Below are 21,113 nucleotides of genomic sequence, written 5' to 3'. Positions count from 1 at the left end.
TAAATTACTTGACTGATGAACTATGTAAGCTGGAAATCTAGGTATAAAAATGAAAATGGTCCAGAGAATTTACATGTGGTTTCTAAAGAAGTCATGCCTTTTTCCTACAACAATTTTGCTAGTTCAAAATCAGAAAGTAACACTTCGTCTTTAGGCCCTAATTGAAGGAAGAGGCCAAAAAATGATGCAATGTAGCTTCCTTTTACATGCGAGATCAAAGATAAGCCAATACCAAAGGGCATGAGATTCCCAACAGCAAAGGAGTATGATGGGAAGATAAATCTATGTGAACACTTAACCTCATTCAATATTAGAATTAAACTTCAACGAGCATTTAACACTTTAAAGTGCATCATCTTTCCTTGCTCCCTTAAGCGAGCTATTCTCCTATGGTTCTCTTACTTTACAAAAAGGTCCATAAAGTCGTGAAAGTATCTTTTGAGATGTTCATATCTCGCCTTATTACAAGCCAGATAACCCAAATGAGTTCAACATGCTTAGTTAGTCTCCGGCAAAAAAAATACGAGTCTCTGAACTCATTCATATATTGTTTTAACATTGTGACGTGACTTTACACACACTTGTACAAGGTATGAAATCAAGTATATTATTTGTTATTTTTCTTAAAAAAAAAAGTATATTATTTGTTATATTTTGCATAATTTTTTTTTAAGGAATTTACTACTTTTTTTTTTCAAAGGAATTTATTTATTACTTTGCTGGAATTTTATAATATTAATTAATGATAATATTTATTTTTAAAATAATTAATTCGGATGGGGTCAAAATTTTAAAAAGGATTAATCCAAAATGATCCCATGTTTTTGACTCAAAATTCATCCAAACATCCTTCACAATTACCGTCAAAGCAACAATGCTCTTTTTTGTTTTGACCAAATCCTTCTTTTCTTTCCTTTAAATCATGAATCGTTAAGTTGAAATGGTTTTCAAAAACTGATATTAACTATCGTATAATTTTATGAGTTGCGCCGTTTCTATGCAATTTTAGCCTAAAAATGATTTCACTTGTATTGTTTACTGCTTCTTTCTTCAATTGATTTACATTTCAACTTTTACCCCAATTTTAAATTATTGTGATATTTTGATCATATTCATAATTTGGATGCAGAAATGAATATAACTCTAAAAGTTATTATTTATTAGATCAAGAGTGAAAGGGAAGTGATATTAATCGAAGCATGTAACACGCAACACATGACACATACACGATACATACATGGATACAAACATGTGCGTCAGTGTCAAACACGATACGTATCCAACACCGAAATACGTCTAGTCTAAAAGGTATTTGTGTATCATAGAGAGCAATAAACAATGAAGAAATAATATGTTTTGTTAAAAAAATATTTTCGCACCGGCTATGTTTCAAGATAAGATGGTTTTTATCTTATTTCATAGTATTTCAAGTATCGACGCAAACACTAGGCAAAGAGGTAGCAAAAATGGATAGATCAAAACCAAAAAGGCAAAAGAAAATTATATTATACTATAAAAAATAAAGTATTAAACTAATATTGCTACTATAAAAAATAAAATATTAAACTAATATTGCAGAACCCTCATTAAGGAGGACTCTTTCAAAAATTAGCGTATGCCGCTTTTAGTGACGTGCACACGGTATTCTTTAGTAAAAGGCGAAAGAATAGTTCGCTATGTGCTCATCACACGGCTCCGTGGCTTATAATGAAAGAAGTCCTTTGATTTTATAACATCAACAATTATTGTTATTTGTAAACTAGTCGATGTGGGCTTTAACAATACATAGACACAGTACACACACTACAATACCAAGTTACCAACCCTTCTGTCAATTTCTCTTGTCACCTGTTCTAGATTTCCTTTTCACAATGCAAAGCATCAATGCCATGTGAAATGAAAATCAACATTTTGATAGTTGTAGATCCACATTTAAGGCCTTTTCTTAACCTCCTAATGATGCTTTTACATCATTAATCTGTCTAACTCTGAGACAAGTTTTCATTCTACTTTTATTTACCCTAACATAATGATAAAAACAGATGGATTGGTTCACAGTAATATTCAAGACTTGACTCATATTGATCCCAAAAACAGTAATAGCAAAAAATTATGAAGTTGTATTCATGCTTTGAAACACTGAGAGGCAACAAACTCTTGGTCTTAATATTTTCAGGTTTCCCAGTTGAAACTTTGTCCTAATGTCACTGCTGCTTGTGTATCATCTAGACTATAACAATGCAGTGTTATGCCGTTAGATGGCTTTTTGTATCTCCATTTTTTCTCCTACTGTTGTATTTTTTCTTCTTCTTAGAAGTATACATCCAAACTAAACATCTAATAATGAATACTTTCGAACAAAGGCAATTAACTAAATAAAACCGATAGTGTAGTCAGTGGCGGAGCCAGGATTATTGTAAAGCCGGGGCAAAAATATATTGCAACACATTTATAGGGGTTTACATAAGAAATTGCAAGCAAATAATAAAAAAATCTAAAGAAATTGCCCAATTTATAGGGGGTTATATAAGAAATTCATAGGAATTTACATAAGAAATTGAAAAAAATTTGGGCCGGAGCCCGGGCGAGTGCCCGGGGTCGCCTGGCCATAGAACCGCCCATGAGTGTAGTAATATGAGAGGTGTGATTCCATAAAACCACACACTAAATTTAGCATTGTATGAATGAACGAAAGATTGTTCAACATCTCAGTCAGATACACTTGAGGTGTTAGCTTAATGGTAAGAACTTAACTTTTTAAATTCCACACATTTGTAAAATGACCATTGATTTCAATTGAAATTAATTAAAGTTTCTCCTTCATTTTTTCTAAAAAGCTGGTGAATGATAACATTGTGAATCATGCTTATTGCTCAATCATGATAAACTACAAAATAACCAATTGATTTAATAACAAAATAATACAAATGTAATCTCTACTATTGCATTTTTTTATTATTAAGTAAATGTATATAGTTCACCATGTTAACTAAGTTGCAGCACTGCCAACATTTTGGTCGACTGATTCAATATATTTTTTTTAGCAAAAATGTTTCTAGTTTGTGACAAGAACTCTTCCTTTCAATTTCACAACCCCAACTTAACTATATATCTCTCAAAGCAACCTCATTCAAAATGTTCAAATTATTAAAGGAATGACTTGTCAATATCTATATTTTATACCATAAATATCAAATAGACACTCCTTACTCGTTGTTCGGATTAATAAAAAGAATAGAATGAAATAAAATAAAAATACTGCTAAATCAACCGTTTCGGTTATTCTTGATAACATACAAACATAAGAAAGCATGGGCACTTAAATCTGGATAATCAAGGTAACTTGTTTTCCAATCATATTACATCACTTTCATCCCAACAATCAGAACAATAACTAAACGTTGCAAATACAATATTTTCCCAAATACCTTTTTTCCTCTTACGAGGCGAGCTTCAGAGTGATAGCCTGCGTGATCAATTCCCGCAATGCCTTGCAAAAATTATACGTGGCTCACCTCAGAGAAAGTATGTACGTATGGGTCTAACAGACAAGTTATTGCACATATACCAGACAGTAGTATGACCTTATCAAACCTTCAGAGGACCTGAATTTACTGGTTTCTGATGGAATCTTGCAATTGGCATCCCATCAGTATCATCCTTCCCTGCATTCCCCGCTCTCCATGAACGGTTTTTTGTCCTCGGGGGCTTTCTATGATGCTTCTGAGATTCCTTGGTCTTCTTAGGTGCAACTTTATTTGAAGCAAGACCATTAGCCATGTCAAATGAACTAAGGTCGTCCAATACGTGTTCAAGTTTTGGTGCAAGTTCAGTCTCAACAACAGAAGAATCTTCAATATCAGATGCATCTGACACGTGTGGATTAACTTGGTCGTGTTCATTGGAATCTTCTGAAGCTAATTCCTGAGTTGACAAGCCAGGCGGCATTTCATAGTGAGGCAGCTTCCCATCAATATAATCTTTCAGTATCTGACGAGAAGCTCTGGTTTCATCAGGCAGTCCACTAGAAGTAGTTTGCCCACGAGAAGCACAATATGTTCTCAAAAGTTCAGATGCTAGAGGAGGGCGGGACTGGGACTCGTATGACTTGGGTTTAGGAAGACTAATATTATAAATCTCTTCTATTACATGTCTCGGGACTCTATTAGCGACAACTTGGACACACTCCCGGTGTTGGGTCATCCTATCAATTGGCAACACCCCACAAGTAATCATCTCATATCTTGAGCTAGAGAAGGATGGAAAAACTAATCCAGGACAGTCACAAAGGATCAGCTTTTCGGAAATAATTAATGTCTGAAAGTGCTTTGTTTTTCCTGGGGTAGAGGTGACACCAGTTTTTTTTTGGCCAACCAGTGCATTGATAGTTGAACTTTTTCCTACATTAGGATATCCAACAAATCCCACAACTACGTGACTCGATGATGAACTAACAGAAGCATTGTCATCTGAGGATTTAGAGGAGCCTGAACTTCTTCTCATGTCTACTATCGCTTCTGCCTCTGATTGGAGGCGGGCTAAGAGCTCATCCCTTCCATATATCTTCGTGTCTGGGTTATCTGCGCTCGCCATGTTATCAGCCTGTGATGAACCGAGCTTTTTGCCTTCCAAAACTGCCGTAGCAGCTTTAGCTGACCAGAAGATAAAGAGAATATCATGAGCACGGAAGTATTCTGCCCACTTCTCTCTGCAGGGGAACAGAAGAAAGACAGAGAATAAATAATAAGGATCTTAGAAAGATAGAGAAATTCAAAAGCAATGTTTTGAAACAAAATAAACCTAAAATAGATATCCAAACCTGACAGAAGCAGGTAAAAGATCTGCCTTATTAACCAAAAGCAATGTGTTTTTATGCACATCAACTTCCTTTGCATAAGCCTGTTCCGAAATAAAAGCAAAAAAGGTCATGCAAGGCACACAGGAGATAGGCACTCATGAGAGAGTGATTCTTAAAACAATAATATAAAATGTCCAAAGTTGTCTACACAAATTACGGACACATGATATATGGTAAAATCTCTCACTATTGCTTGTTGCATTTCACACAAGCATTTATTAAGAATAACAGAGGCTCTGATATGATACTGTGACTTTTTGTTACATTACAATAGCAAAGTTGCCGTGAAAGAATATAAAGCACGAAGTCTTTGTCTGTATCTGTGCATAGATTTGCTACATACTTAGGAATTGCTAGTGTTGTCAAGTTAGCATTTCCTTAAGGAAGAGAAAAACATCATACCTCAAGGTCAGGACAGCGATAGAACAGTGGATCTCTTGAATCAACAACCATAACAAGCTGAAAAAGAAAGTGAGATAATGAGATCACTGATGTCAATATTTTTTGCACTTGGAGACAATACAGAGCATATATCAAATAAAAATTTACAACACTGGATATTTCTACACAAGTACAAAACGACAACTACTGAAAACACAAATACCAATTATCCAAATGCTTTCATAAAATATAGGCTTTTTTTGACAGAATAAAATAAAATTGAATGTTACTTCCAAGATCATCCTTTAGTTTCAAGCTCATGATGCAGGTCTTAACTGGAAAATGAATAGGCTTTTTCCACTATTTTTGTTTGAACAAGCAAAACTGAAGACAAGGCAGCTAGAAATCTAATCAATGCAATCAATGTTAGTTGAACAGAAAACAATAACAAAAGATCATAAAGTATTGTAGTATATGTGAAATTACTTCTTTACCAACTAAAATGCTGATAACAACCATCTTTAATAGAACAGCGAACAACAACAACAACAACCAAGCCTTTTCCCACCAAGTGGAGTTCGGCTTTAATAGAACAGCGGGGATATATATAATATATTAAAACTACAAATATTAAACTTTGTTTTGCCAGCACTATCAGGTACTATATCTTGCTAATGACATTAGGGGGGTGAGATTAGGACCCGTCAACAGAAAAGCAAGACCATGAAAAAATAAAAAACCAAGTATCCAACACCAACAAATAATCTGTGGACAACCAGACGAGCCGCTGGAAGTCACATTAACATAAGTGGGAACCATATCCAACATGATTATATATGTAACATAGTCCGACTTCCATCATCAAAATCTATATAAAATGAATGAACCAACATTACAAAGAGCATACGGTGATACTTGAAATGGATATCAGATGAAAACACAATAACTGCTATAAATATGCCAAGGCAAAAATCGATATTTCTAGGTAAAACTTTGAAGAGCACGTCAACTTACCAAATCACTGCGCTCAACAACCCTCCAGAGCTGTCTCCAGATATCAAGATTTTTCTCAAATGGAGTAAGGACGAGCTTCTTATTTTCCTCAAGTCTGAAAAACATCACCAAACCATCAATATCAATATAAAAATTAAAAACATGGACAAAAGCAATTAAATTCTTTAAAGAGATCCCATAACAGAAACCATTGTCTATCATAGCTAGTGGTTTTTACATCTGATTCCCAGCTTGTAATTGCAAACTAATTAAGAACAAGGAAAAGAACAGTAGATAATATGGAACTTACCTTGCTAGGCTGCGACGCCAGGTTAAGAAATGTTGTGTTTCATTGGCATGAAGCTCATCGGCAGACATCTCAGCACTCCAAAATGGCCTGAAAAAGAAACAAATGAATCACTCAACCATAAAATTAAGGGTAATGAAGATTGGAGGGGAGAAGTTATTTTAAACATTATTTGTTTTTGGAGGGAGAGGAGTAAGTTTGGAAGGAGAGAATATTTGTTTAAAACTTACTTAAATATCCTTTTCAAATCCATCGATTTAAAATCCCTTTCATCCCCTCCACTTATCAAACCAAACACAACATATAAGTATTTTAAAAATCAAATTGGATGGTTCAACCAGTTGAACCTATCTTAACTACAGCTTAGTCTGGCGGTTTCGTCACGATTCAAATGTAAAAAACTTATGTGACTGTTCGGGAGAACTTATGGAAATAACTTATGAAATGTATGTTCATAAGTTGTTTTCAGCTAATTTTCATAAGCTCTCCAATATAGCTTATGAAAACAACTGATAACTTATACAAAAACAATTTAACTTTATTTTATCTTTTGTTATAGAAATAGCTTACACATGAGCACTTACCATGATAAGTCCTTATGCTATAAGCTAAAAATTAAGTTGTTTATCGAAACAGAGCCAAAATCCCTCATCTCTTCTCATCAACAGAACATAGTTTGAGTGGTTTAATACAGTTGAACCAGGACCAAGAGGTCTCGTCGTTCGGTTCCATTTTAAAAATATTGCGACACATATATGAAACACATAAAATACCTCACCTTCATCCCCTAAATTGAACCAAACAGTCCCTAATAGTATGCTTGGAATTGTGACATATGGTACAAGAGTGGAAAACATTATTTTCTAAGTGTAACTGGATTGTTTCATTCCATTCCATTTCATTTAAGCCCTGTTTGGATAAATAGCAATTTTGCAGCTTATAGCATAAGCGCTTCTATTCTTACAAATAAGCTATTTCTATAACACATGACAATAAATTCAAACTTTTTTCGTATAATCTATAAGCTGTTTTCATAAGGTATCCTAGCGAGCTTATAGACAACATATAAACACTTCATAAGATTTTCTCATAAACTCTCCCAAACAGTGTTATAAGCTCAAATAAGCCAATCCAAACATGCTCTTAATGTTATATTCTACCAATCCAAACAATCGTGATCATATTCTTCGGGTGTCAGACACTAAATGCGGGCAATCTCCCAACCAGTGTCTACACCCAACCCATTACGTGTCAGACATGTTATGGGAGTCCGGCTCCTTCTGCTAGACTCAACCCGTTGATAAAAAAAAAAACATTTAAAAAAAAAAAATCTAACTAGCATGTTTCATTCCATTTCATTTAATAACTATACTACCAATCCAGAATTCCCAAAAAAGAAAAATACCTTCTTGGAACTCTGAGACTACTAGCATGCAAAGCCTCTTCAATCTTCTGCTCCTTCTTCATTTCTTCAACCGTCAAACCATTAAAATCACTTCCAGACGCATGATCCCTGATTTCACATCAAACAATAAAAATTACATTTTTTTTTCACAAAAACACGCAAAAATCAATTTTGAATGATTGAAAAATCGATGAAGATACTTACAAATTGATAAGCGCAGTGGGAGGAGGAAGAGGAATATCAAGAAGCTGTTGTTCATCGACATCTTCATCAGCTTGTTCAATAATAGCGTCGATATCAGAAACTTCGGTGAACGATTCAAGAAACTTCTTCTTATAGATTTTTCCTTTTTCCTTTGTTTGTTGAATCATTTGGTTGTGTTGTTTTACGAGGGCACGACCTAGCTCGGTTTTTTGGTTTTTCCCCATTTTTGCGAAATTGAAAACCCTAATTGATTGATTCTATTCTATGATGAAAGGTGAAATGGTGTTAATGTGTTTCGTTTTGCAGGTATAAAGCGCCACCGTTTTGTTTTGCGTTGAAGTTTTAGGGTTTAAGATTTTGATTTGGCTTCTGATATTTTTTATTTCTGCCACGTGGATAATTTGCTACTACAATCGCAAGGGATGATGAAAGCACCCTCATTTTATTATCACCTAATTTACAAAAGATATTTACAGTTCAAACAAAAATAATTATACTGTAGATTTTTTGTCTAAATTAAAATATTTAACATCAATATTACCACAAAATTGTAACAACAAAAACGAAAAAGAATTACAGAACAATTTTTTTTGGATGGTGCTAATGTTTTAAAAGCAGTCCCGTAAGTGTAGTTCAGTTAGTAGCTTTCATGGATAATTTGTGCAGGGGCAGGGTTCGAACCCCGGATTCTCTACTTCTCCAACATAATGTGTGTAAATCTAGCCACTAGACTACTTGACAAAAAAAAATGTTATAAGCTATAAAAAAATTAACGTAAAGAATTATGGGTATCCAAGATCACTTGGATGAGATCATAAGACATCTCTTTCAACCAGAGGTCTTAATTTCGATTACAACCCTACATATTCAACGGTTTAAATCTCTTGAGAGAAAGCAACTTTGTCATCCATTACGGTTTTACTTGTCTCAAGGATCAATCTTTGTGCGCAAGATAACCAGTTCATACCAAAATAAAAAGAACCAAGGGGTTCTTTTATGTTATTCGGAATATGATTTTTCTTTCAACACCTAAAACTAAAAGTTTGTCTAGTGCGCAAAATATGATAGAAATGTGATAGGATAAAGAGCTCGGCAAGAATAAGATATAATAGTGATACGATAGAGACATTATCCTATCATATGTTTGGTGCAAATATGACAAGAGTAATAAAATAAGAGATTTATTTTTAGTGCTAGTATAGGAGTCCGAACAAGTTAATAGCCAAACTCGATTACTCGAGACCGTTTTAAAGATATCTCCAAATTGAATATGGGTTTTATGGTGTGACAGTTTAGGATTGTTGAACTAATATCCTCATAGTTTGTTATTGTAATCTATTTTTAATTTTTAAATTCAAATTGTAAACCTAATCCAATGTGTTTCGTGTAACAAACTGTAGAATTTCGCTGAACATTTGTATCATTCATGCAAATATATTTCTTTATATGGTATTTTATCCTTCTAATTCGCTTAACAGCAAATTGATCCCATGACTTCCTCAAACTCTGAAACCATCTCCACTATGATTAGTAGTGACCCAGAGATTTGGTTGAATACAATGCTGCAACCCACCTTTCCTATAAAATAATATCTAGAAACAAGGCAATAAGAAAACAATATCTAGAAACAAGGCAATAAGAAAACACTTTCAACTTGGCAATAGAAATAAAATGGAAGGCAGTGGCACTCTGAAAGTTGTACATTTGAACATAAATATTATACCGCATTATACATAGCTCACAAAAACAAATATGCATATAATTACAACAGATGCATGTATCTACCTGACAAATCTTATAACCATGAAAGCCCAAGCCAATCTCAACAATCAAACCACATCAGCGTCTTCGTAGAAGAGAGGAACATTTACATTGTGGTTGCGACCCCTCAACACTTCGCGTCACGCATTGCATGTACAAACAGACAAATGTCACCCGAGGACCTCAATGGAGAATGGAGTAGTTTCTTAATACTTAGTTACACAACTGCAGGCGGTGGAACTGATTTTGTAAGATTCACATCCCCTCCTCCATTGAGCTTAGGTTTATCCCTTGTAGGCTTTTGCGTGCTACGTGTCCCTTTCATGTTAGATCTGGTAGGATATTTGGCTGTTTGAGCCCCGGAACCAACCCCTGCTAAAATACAAGACAAAAAACTTAAAAATGGCATGTTCCATTAATCTAACACATTATTCAAAAGGATTTGGCAAAAGCATGCTTCTTATCCCGCTAACTTACAAGGAAACTGTATCATCATTTGCGAATTTAGTATGATCGGAAGATAATTACATGAACTGTGTAATCAAATTTGGAGAGTGATTCTTTGCAGGTTTAGAAAATATTTGTGAACATGTTTTATGTTAAGCAAACATGGATGATGTTAGCACTCGCAGAGGTGATAATCTAATACAATAAGGACAATGCAGAGAAAGAGAACAAACTCACCATGGTTGGGAAGAGATAATCGCTTTTTCGCCGGTTTATCTACTTGTGAGTTTCTCTCCTTTGGATTACTTTGAGATCTTTGAACTCCAGATTTTGAGTTGGTTTCTTCAACGGGATTTTGAACATTTGCATTAGATTTTGGTTTAACAGATTGTGTATTCGATGTCTCTAGCAAACCTGCTGACTTGCTAGTGGAAGAAGAATCACAGCCATCAGAAAGAGAAGGGCCGGTTTTGTGACTGACAACGCTTGGATGAATATTTGCCAGATTAGATTTTGTGTTAGTAGACTTGAACTGAGGTCTGATTCCATTTCTACCATCCATAACATCATTTTCGTCTGCCTTCACTCCATCCTTCGTATTAATGTCAAGAAAACGATTCTCCCAAGGACGTACAGCCATCCATCTTTCCAACCAATTCCAACCCCAACTGCTTTTATCAGGTTCAAATCCTGAAGAAATGGCCTGCTGCCTTGATCCTGCCTGCCACTGCAAAGTGGAAAAGAGGAACAAAAATATTTCACAACTAAAATTATGAACCAAAGGAAACAATGTGTTGTGTCCATAGATAATATAAGGGAATAACAACCGACAGGGACAGCAATATTAAAATTCAGTTAGACAAAATAGTATCTCAAAAATTCAGTTTTCTTTGCAATCACCCTTCATACTTATAATTGCAAAGAAAATAATTTTGGAAAAACGTGTCTTATCATGTACATTAGAATAATACATTGCGAAATTGGGGTCAATCGCCAATTTCGTCTATGGAATTACAAGCTTTTGGTTAACAAAATTTCAAAATGATCCCTCAGGGTCGGTCAACTTAGTCGATGAGATTGACGCAAAGGGAATTATATGACCAAGGATTATTAATTTCATGAATAACTTTAGAATTTCATTAATTTTAGGGACCATACCCGACTGCTAAAATATTAGGGACTAAATCGGTGTCATATATCTACACCATATGCTTCACAAATATCATCTTTTTCCTTATCAATATGATAGAATCTTATCGTATCATTCTTGATTAAAACAGACACATAAAAAATCACTGCAAGTGAAGGATGCATCTGCAGTTCATTTTCAAATTCATTGACAAGAATTTGCATGCAGGACCAATACAGTTGCCCCACGGTTTTCCCCTTACATAGTAGTAAATGATTAGGATTATGAAATTAGAGCTCAATAGCATCTGGTTTCTATATTCTATGACTCAATAAACAGAAGCTTCCAATGATAGATGATCGTAGAACATTTCAGTCACACTAATTCCTGTTTAGAAACATTTTATAGCTTCCTTAATTTAGAAAAGAAAATAAGCCCCCCCCTACCTTTCCCTAAAACATTATGTAACCAAACAGTCCCTAAATTAATCAACCCCATCCTCTTTGAAATTTGCAATTTCAGATTCAACTTCAAATACTTACATAGCAAGTAATTACTTACATCTCATCATGGAGCATAACAATCAAGGACCTGATGAGAAGGACTAATGATACCACATATACTAGAATAGCAATTACTCATACAAGTAACAGAAAGATTGATCAAATATCATGGCTGCCCTTTTAATTTCCATTAGATGGAATCGTAAATTTACCTGATGAGCTAGAGCATATGCCATGGCTCTCTCACGTTTTGCTGCAGCCTCCTGTCTCTTTAATATTTTGGCTTGAATTTCTTCAACAGATCCCACACTGTCACACCAACCTTCCTGTACCAAACAAGTACGAAAAATAAACAACATAAGTTGCTGCTCACTATTATGTAAAGTTGTACAATTTTGTAACATGACACAAGTGATCAAAAGGAAGCTACGTCGAATCTATAAAGCTCAATTTTTCAATACTTAGCTCTAGATAAAAAAAATAAAAATCATGAAAGAGACAAAAATATTCCATATTAATAAAACAAAATATGGGAATAGTACTGCTTACTTCAATTTCTCGAACACGAGCTTCGTTTACAAGCTGTTGCTGAAGTTTCTGTTGTTCTGTTTGACTTTCCAATGACAAGCGAACACGCCTTGCCCGAACACGAGCCTGAACTCTCACCAAAGCTTGCATACAACGGAGAGTTATTGCAGCTTGTTTTCTTACTGCATGGCCTCTTACAAGGGCTTGAAGCCTTACCAATCCTTTCAAAGCTCGTAGTGCTCTCCTGGCCTAATATACAAAATAGACCCACATTTGGTTAGATTTGTTGCCTTGTTAGCAACTAAATATTTAAACTGATCAGAATAAGTTTTTAAGTTAGGGTTAAAGCAAAAAAAAAAAATCACATTTGTATGAAGTGCATTTCAAGATAAACAAATCTGGAAAATAAACCTTGGTAGATATAAGCATTTTAGTCTGCCACTGTGATGCTTAAAATGTTGTAATAAATAAAAACAAAATGACGTGATAAATTACCAGAAATCCACGAAACGCTGTTTGAATGCATATTGCTGCCCATTCTTCGCTTGTGATTTGATGATTATGTGCAGGATCCTGTACTTGTTGTGAAGTAGAAGGAGAATAATGGGCTTCAAGGTTAGATTGGGGATTCGCATGATCTGCATCTCCAATAGGTGCAGCACCATCATTGTCAAACTCATTTTGAAGTTTTCCGTTGTCAATTTCAACGGAATTTTTTCTCCGATGGCGAAACTTGCTAGCCTGCTGATTATTGAAAATATCAAATATTATTTTATTTTTGAAGAACATGTTTTTTATGATAAGTACCATGGAATTATAGAATAGCCATAAAGAAGTTTGTCAAGCAGTTCGTTATACAGTTCTATGCAAAAAGCATAGAATAACTTAGACATTAATAGTTTAACAATATGAAAGTGGAAGTATGATTCAGAAATGATAACTTGTAAAGCATTCCCAAAAACTCTCTCGTCATTCACAATCACAGAGATAAAAAAAAAAGGTGAAAGTTCTGCTATTAACTATAAGAATATATGGAAAATATCTTGAAATATTTGGGTTGAATTGTATTGTGGTGTATGCTGAATTTTCTTATTTAATCAATATCAGTATAAATCAGTCCTTAGTGCTTGGTCTTTTGTATAATCAAACACAATTTCTCTGATAGCAGAACATAGAGTTGATTACAGCCAGATAGCCAGTGTTTACCGTTCTGAAGGTTGATAACAGCCTTGTAGTGAGAACTTAACAAGGATGGACCAAAATTTCAGGTCTTTAACTGATATAGTATACAATCTTTTCATTCTCTCGCATTTCGCCTTAATATACAGATTTGAATGATAAAATGAACTCAATTACATTAATCAAACACACTTCCTTCGGATTTCAGGAATATAAACCAAAAATATGCAGGCAAGGTGAACCGTAGAAAACAAAATTATATGCTTTCCGTACAGGTTAATTTTTTTGGCAGCATGGGTGGAGGAAAGAACATAAGAACTAAGTGATTATACAAATAAAGCCAAAAGTACAAATGCAATAACTACAACAAGTCATGAATAGTACAAAGGAATAGAAAAGATTAGATAGACAGAAAGAAATCGAGAGAGGGCTATACTCACATTTCCATCCTTCTCTAAGGATTCACGCTTTTCTGATTTCTTTAGGCCAACCAATGCTCTAATCCACTTGCCTGGGACACCCATAGCGTCGTACACTTTATCTCAATCTAGCCCGAATCTGGCAAATTTCAGCCAAAATCAATTCAAAGAAGTCAGTTATAATTCAAAATCTTATTTACCCAAAACATGGACTAAATTGAGCTATGAGGTACATGAACGATGAAACAAATAGCAAAGGATGCAACAACATGCTTAACCGATAAAAACTATTTAAAAGTTACAAATGATTCAGTTTAGTCATAGTACTAAGAGGTTTTCTAGTGATCTTCAAAGTCAATATTTGTTTTGATTGGTCTATTTTCTTGGTTTCCTAAACGCTAGTAGTTAACTAATGAGTTTCTAAAGCTTGGATCTTTAAACAAATGTAAGAAGTGGGGAACCACAAAGTTAATTCTCAACGCCTCAATCCTTAAATCACCGAAGTCGTATACAGTGTAGAATGAGAACTTGAGCTCACATAGTTATTAAACACATACGATGAACTTTTGAGTTAGAAGTAAATCCATCCCCTACAAGTCCCCGCAAAGGTGTATGTTGGAGGTTGAGGTTTGATGTCTGCTGCTAACAAATTCCTCCCGCCTATCAAACTAACCACTAACATTCGCCAATCAATAGAAAAATGTAAACATAGACCAGACACCTATGAAGCACAGACACTCCTTGGATTAGGTGTGTCCTGGTGTCGGACAAGCGTCGGTGTCTGACACGACACTGACACGGCACATATGATTACACTAAATTATGTCATTTTCTAAAATTAGTATCAGTGCCGGAGTGTGGGTGTCTGTGTCCGTGCTTAAAAAAAATGTCTTTTCAACTAAATTAGAGTTAATTGCATACCATACATGAACAATTGATCATAACATCATGAATTAAATAAACATTCCTAAAAAACAATAGATCTTACAACAATTGAGATAATGGAAAATAAATGAATAACTGTTTGAATTCTTTAGTTCTAAATCAACACATAGTTAATAAATTAAGTTGCTGAAGAGCATTATAACCTCATAATCCTAAAGTTTAAAAAAAGTTTGAAAAAAGAGTTGAATTTTTGAATGGTGGAAAACAAAAAGTTTGAAACTTTTAGGAAGAAAAAGGAACCCAATTGGGCAGGAAAAACTGTAGATCCAGAGATGAGAAAGATGAAGCTGAATTCACCTGAAACACTGAAATTGATGCAACAGAGAGAGAGAGAGAGAGAGAAGAGAAGATACCCTTTTACTTACTTTTTAGTAGGAGTTGAATGATGAATGAGTCAGTGAGTCAAATAGTACCGAGTTGAGTTCCCATCATCCAAATTCTGCAGCTTACAGCTTAGAGTTGACACTGTGTTTGTTTGCAACCTCTATCTCTCTCTAACACTATTTTTATGGGATTCTGTGCTCTTTCTAATTTTGTGGTTTTTTAGTTTTAATTAATAATTAATAATATTAGTTATATGTAATGAGAGAAGTAATCAAACTTATTTTTACCTTCTGTTCAAAAGGAGTTGAAACTTTTTTTAAGATAGAAAAAAAAAAAAAAAAAAGGTTTTCTGATGATTAATAACATGCATGAAATTTTGAAAATATGTCATATGTTAAAGAATTCAATATAAAATATTATTTTAAAAATTATGCATTAAAAGTTTTTAAAGTTTTTCTTACTACATTTTTTTAAGTTAAAAGTTTATTTTTCTTCAACATAAAATTACTATATAATCGCTTCAAAAATAAAATTACTATATTTTTTATCCCCTATCATATTTCCATAATTCCCTAAAAAAACATTTCTTAAGAAACAAATAAGCAAAACCCTTTTTAGTATAAAACTCTTGTTTACATTCGCTAAATTATACGGAAAGTGAAAAATGTCTTATAATTATGAATTATTCTTGTATTTTTTGTTACAATGAATTATTCTTGTATGATCACAAGATCAAATAAAAAACTTTTATATACACTCATAAAATATTACTTATAATTTTAATTTTGTTTAAGGTTGTTTCGAGATCGACTTCCTACAATGTCTAATTTAGCATATTGTGGTATCTTGAATTCAGAGGCGTGCTTATGTGTGTCAGGATGTGGTTTCGTGGAAGATGCTCGTCATTTATTTTTGTCGTGCAGCTTCTTTGGTTCTTTATGGTCTTTGGTGAGGTCTTGGATAGGCTTTGATGGTGTCGATCATTGTGATATTTCAAATCATTGTGCTCATTTTTCATTTTACACAGGTGGTTTGAAATCAAGGAGATCATTTCTTCAGCTTATTTGGTTACTCACGATGTGGGTTATCTGGAATGAAGGAAATAACAGGCTTTTAAGCAAAAAGAAAGTTCTTTAGTACAATTATTAGATAAAGTAAAGTATCATTCATTGTGGTGGCTGAAAGCCAATAGGGTTGTACTTATGTTTGGTGATTAGATGTGGTTGTCGAATCCATTGTCGTGTTTAGGCATTGGTTAACCACTTGTTGTAATTATGTAAACTGTTTGTTTCGTTTTAAGTTAGTCTTTTCGGTACATCATGTGCTGAGAGGGCTGCTTTAGCAGTGTTAATATAATCAATTTTTGTTTGTTAAAAAAAAAATCTACTTTTTATTTTATCCTTCTAATTATTCAGACAATAATCAAAAAGTTAACTTTATATTTTAATTGTATCGAAGACTTGTGACCATTTAAAATTTGCTCTATAATTTCCCTAAAAAAATTATAATTAGGAACTAAGTAAAATAAATAATAACTAATTTAAGATACTTTTGTTAGTAATTGCTAATTGATTGATTAATAGAGGATGAAGGAAAAAACAAACAAGCGGTCAGAAAAGGGGGAGAACAAGTGGCGTCTAACGTGCGCCGGGGTTAATAATGAGAAGAGAAAACGATGTCGTATAACGATGGATGAGGAAACAAACGAATTGTCTATTTTGTTTTTTGATGGAACAAAGGAATTGTCGTTGTCGTCCCACGTTTTGGTGAGGGACATGGGAGATGATTTTGAGTCAATCACGGGACCTCTTTTTTTATGTCTAACCAAAACCAAACCCCATTCTTCATTTTATTCTATTATTACTTATTCATTCCTTTTTATAGTATAGTAGGCATATGCTATTAGGCTTTTTAATTTGTAAATGTGTAAGTTTCATGCATTATTACAACTAATTCCATAGTGGCACATGCCATTACTAAAAAAAATAGTGCATATGGACCATATGCCTTTTGTGAAATGTTAGTGTTTTGTGAGTTTGATTCATCATTAGTGAATTTTTTTAAGAGGATTAGCTTTTTTTTAGGGGTTGAGAGGATTGTTAGTGAAATAATTATCTTGTGAAATTATATATATATATATATATATATATATATATATATATATATATATATATAACCGCAAAAGTTTTAATTATTCCAAAACTTTTTAACTAATCCAAAAAAAAAAAAAAAACAGATGCAAAACAACAATCCTTACTTGATGTCTTGTTACACTTAGGCTTTGTTTGGAAGTTTGGAGGGGAAGGGAGAGGAGAATTTTGGGGGGTTGGAAATATATAGAAAAATGCACAAAAAATTCATATTTTTTTAAAGAACAATTTTTTAGAGAATGATAAACTAATACTTATGATTAATATACTTTTAATTTTAAGAATATTATAACAACATAAATTGAATTTGAAAAATTCATATAAACCTTCAATAACCCCCCAAAACCCTCCCCAATACAATTTTTGAGTTCCCCCAAATAAGGGGGATTTTTTATTATGAGTAAAAAGATTAACCTCCAAAGCCCTCTCCTCCCAATGTCTTCTATTTCTTCCACTTGCTCCTTTCTTTTTTTTTCAAAATTCTCCCTTCAAACTCCCAAACAAAGTCTTAGGCTAGTTTTCTACTATTGGTGGAACAAAAATTTAATCGAGGCTTAGACGATATTCTTAATTGTGATTTCTTTTCTCCCATTGATTAATATTGAGGGAGAAATTTTGTCATTTAAGTCTGGGTTCCATAACTTCTTCATAAAGTGTTGAGTGCAGTTGTTTTAGGGTTTTTGAGCTACTAAACAACGACATGTATAAAAATTATAAATAAAGACAAATTGATTAAGAGATAAAAATAGTAAAATAATTTGTGTTTGATTGGATGTGTGTGATTACAACATACAAATTGAGTATTATATGCAGGGATGGACCCACGGCAAACACATTGACATTTTCAACATTTTTTTACCTATATATACTACTCCAAATATATACTACTCCATTGACGAATAAATTGATGAATGATAAAAGGCTTACATTTAATAAACTAAAATAAAATTACATAAAATTTGCTTCTTAACTTAATTTTAGGTAACATTTTAGTCCCGATTTAATCCTTTATGTTATAAAATATCAACATAATTGTCCTTTTTTTATGAAAAAAATAATCAAAAACTACAAAACAATTTATCAAACTCATAAACAAATTCAAATTCTCATCATTCAAACCTAGAAAATCATATCATATTGAAAAATCTCATAAAAATTGATAAGGTGTTGTCATTTTATAGCATAAAGGACTCAATCGAGACGAAAAAAGATGAAGGACGAAAGTGTTTCCAAAAATTAAATTAAGAGATGAATTATGTAATTTTACAATAAACTAAAAACCAAATAGTGTATATCTCAATTCCCAAATTGCAAACCCCATTCAACCAAAAAACATGGCAACTGCAACTAATGAAACAAATTTTTTATTTTTTTTTGTCAAGTAGCCTAGTGGCTAGAACTCGCACAATTAAATATGGAGAAGTGGGGTCTCCGGGACTCGAACCCCGGCCCCTGTATATACTATGCAATATCCCTACCAATTAAGCTAAGCTCACGGGGATTCAAATAATTTTCTTTATTACGGGTATTTACGAGAATTGGATGCAAAATTACATAGAAGATAAATGGTTAAATAATTATTTACTTATATTTATGTGGCCTACACTACTTAAAATTTATGGGTCTGTCACTGATTATATGAAAAACCTATCATTAATAGCCAAACAAAGTGGCCTGCGGTGTTCAACATCTTCTTGACTAATTATGTGGGTAGTTCATAACTTGTTATTTTGCATAGTTTTATATTATATTTTAGTTAACAAATTAGTACTTTTATTTATGAAATTCTAGCACGCAGTAAAGATGTTATACACAATATCAAGACAAGTGTGATGTTAAGTATTATGTCAAGACATTGAGATAACACAAATGACTAATGATAAATAAGATCGTAAATAAAGAAACACAAGATATTTCTTGACCCAGTTCGGTGCAACTTCACCTACATCTGAGGGCTACCAAGTCAGGAAGGAAATTCACTAAGTAGTATCAATTCAAAGTATACATAAAAATCCTCGGTCTACTAGCTTCTCACCTAATCACTACCTGTGCAATTTCTACCTAGTCCAAGATATGAGAACCTCTGCCCACTTCCTCTTAATCACAGATTCATTGATCGTCCTTTTGGAAATAACAAGAATGGAGACACTCTCTTAATCCTAAGAATCAACTCGTGCTTACTAGTTTTGAGTGATTTTTAAGAATTACAACACAACTACAAAGTCCAGCTCAATGCATCAACGTGATACAAGAGTGACTCACAAATAACAAAGAACATACTAAAACCCTACATGACACTTTTGTAAACGACGGCTTCAGTGAGTCAATTAGGTCTTGAGTCTTATTTATATAGCCTTATTGAAAAATGAGCTTGATGCACAAATCTGGCTAAACATCATCTGAATCACGAGATTTCAGCACATTTATTCTGAAGCAGATCTGATGTTTCCTTAAATGTTACAACAACATTCTTAAGGATTAAGCTAAGTATAAATAGCCTATGTTTGTTTCTAGAAACACGCTTCTTGGTCATCTCTTTACGTGAATTAAATCTTCGGAGAATATTAAGGAAATCTTCACGTTTAAAATAAATCTCCAAGTAAGCGGAACAAGACACGCTATGATGTCGTACCAACATGTTAAGACATCTTGTCTGACATCTTCCTAGAATTATTGTTTTAACAAAATGTAGCCAACACATGTCTACAAACCCCAGCAATCTCCCCCTTTGACAAATTTTTGGCTAAAACAATCTTTGCATAAATTTTCAAGATACCAAGTAACTTGCATAGATAGGACAAAAAGAGCGATAGATCCTTTGGTCATACCTTCTGTCAATTTAACATAAGAATTCAACATGAAAGAAGATAACAGAAGTAGTTCAACATTATTAAAAAAGATCAACTTTAAAAATAATGCACAGATGGACGAGTTCATCTTTGCTCCATTTAATCCTTTTCAATGCATAGATGCATGACACATGGTAAAAATAAATCTAAGGGCTGAAATTAAAAGGTTAACATAAACACTTATCCATCTTATTCCATCTATCTTCTCCTCGTCACCTAATCTCCATTGTCGCCTCTCTCTCTTTCTCTCTCCACCACCACCACTGCCCCTCTCCGTCCAGTTATAATCCCAACCACCATGAAATTAGTGTTTTAATCAAGATACCCATTCTGATTCATTGATTTACAATTAAGAAGAAATCCCTAAAATTAAGAAGAAATCAAAACAACTATGTGATATCAATAATTTTATGCATTTGATCAGATCTGAAGCAAAGGCATCAAAACAAAATCCATAACGTAAAACAAGAGAGTTGAATAAATTTGGAGCAGAGGAATCAAAGATAAACTCAGAAAATTTATTGAATGGAATTCAGATTTGGAGCAGAGAAGAAACCGCGCACAAAATCATTGATCCCAACACAACCGTCGCCGCCACCGTAGACATGGAAGTTGAAAACGTTGCCGAGAAAAGTGATTTCGAAGAGAAGAAGAGGAACCCAAAGACGACATCGTTTCGAAGAAGGCTAAAGTGGACGATGAAAAATCAGTGGAAGAAGAAAGGTTGGAGA

At 33.6% G+C, this 21,113-nt stretch overlaps 2 protein-coding genes and 1 non-coding gene across 6 annotated transcripts; all 3 read right to left on the bottom strand.

The window, feature by feature from the left end:
* Positions 1–1,578: 1,578 nt before the first annotated feature.
* Positions 1,579–1,695, bottom strand: LOC112421453 (U5 spliceosomal RNA). Its single transcript, XR_003011783.1, has one exon. It is a non-coding gene; the product is annotated as a U5 spliceosomal RNA (small nuclear RNA).
* A 1,545-nt stretch (positions 1,696–3,240) lies between these two features.
* On the bottom strand, positions 3,241–8,499 carry LOC11444051 (GTPase LSG1-1). Its single transcript, XM_003605939.4, has 7 exons — positions 8,149–8,499; positions 7,945–8,052; positions 6,543–6,629; positions 6,254–6,347; positions 5,261–5,317; positions 4,820–4,899; positions 3,241–4,708 (listed from the first exon to the last, which is right to left on the bottom strand). The coding sequence occupies exons 1-7, from the start codon at positions 8,370–8,372 to the stop codon at positions 3,589–3,591; spliced, it is 1,770 nt and encodes a 589-aa protein (XP_003605987.1). The 5' UTR covers positions 8,373–8,499; the 3' UTR covers positions 3,241–3,588.
* A 1,284-nt stretch (positions 8,500–9,783) lies between these two features.
* Positions 9,784–15,595, bottom strand: LOC11445209 (protein IQ-DOMAIN 1). Of its 4 annotated transcripts, none has more exons than XM_024782563.2 (7): positions 15,425–15,595; positions 14,136–14,253; positions 13,012–13,260; positions 12,538–12,765; positions 12,201–12,314; positions 10,594–11,083; positions 9,784–10,284 (listed from the first exon to the last, which is right to left on the bottom strand). In XM_024782563.2, the coding sequence occupies exons 2-7, from the start codon at positions 14,217–14,219 to the stop codon at positions 10,127–10,129; spliced, it is 1,323 nt and encodes a 440-aa protein (XP_024638331.1). In that variant the 5' UTR covers positions 14,220–14,253; positions 15,425–15,595; the 3' UTR covers positions 9,784–10,126. The 4 variants fall into 4 exon arrangements, with proteins under 4 accessions (XP_024638331.1, XP_024638333.1, XP_024638332.1 ...); XM_024782565.2 differs by having other exon boundaries at positions 13,012–13,257; XM_024782564.2 differs by having other exon boundaries at positions 9,785–10,281; positions 15,425–15,594.
* Positions 15,596–21,113: the final 5,518 nt, after the last annotated feature.

This window comes from Medicago truncatula, chromosome 4 (genome assembly GCF_003473485.1).
Source record: "Medicago truncatula cultivar Jemalong A17 chromosome 4, MtrunA17r5.0-ANR, whole genome shotgun sequence".
Classification (NCBI taxonomy): Eukaryota; Viridiplantae; Streptophyta; class Magnoliopsida; order Fabales; family Fabaceae; genus Medicago; species Medicago truncatula.
The sequence above is the reverse complement of the archived record's forward strand: the minus strand, read 5'-3'. Positions and strand labels throughout refer to the sequence as shown.

What these genes read in the sequence shown, in the direction of transcription:
- LOC11444051 (XM_003605939.4), bottom strand. Translation starts at nt 8,372, where the DNA reads ATGGGGAAAAACCAAAAAACCGAGCTAGGTCGTGCCCTCGTAAAACAA. An exon ending in TGGCGTCGCAGCCTAGCAAG is followed by an intron (nt 6,348 to 6,542) that starts GTAAGTTCCATA and finishes GATGTTTTTCAG; the next exon opens with ACTTGAGGAAAATAAGAAGC. An exon ending in TTGTTGAGCGCAGTGATTTG is followed by an intron (nt 5,318 to 6,253) that starts GTAAGTTGACGT and finishes TTTCTTTTTCAG; the next exon opens with CTTGTTATGGTTGTTGATTC.
- LOC11445209 (XM_024782563.2), bottom strand. Translation starts at nt 14,219, where the DNA reads ATGGGTGTCCCAGGCAAGTGGATTAGAGCATTGGTTGGCCTAAAGAAA. An exon ending in CTCGTGTTCGAGAAATTGAA is followed by an intron (nt 12,315 to 12,537) that starts GTAAGCAGTACT and finishes TGTTTGGTACAG; the next exon opens with GAAGGTTGGTGTGACAGTGT. An exon ending in ATTATCTCTTCCCAACCATG is followed by an intron (nt 10,285 to 10,593) that starts GTGAGTTTGTTC and finishes CTTGTATTTTAG; the next exon opens with CAGGGGTTGGTTCCGGGGCT.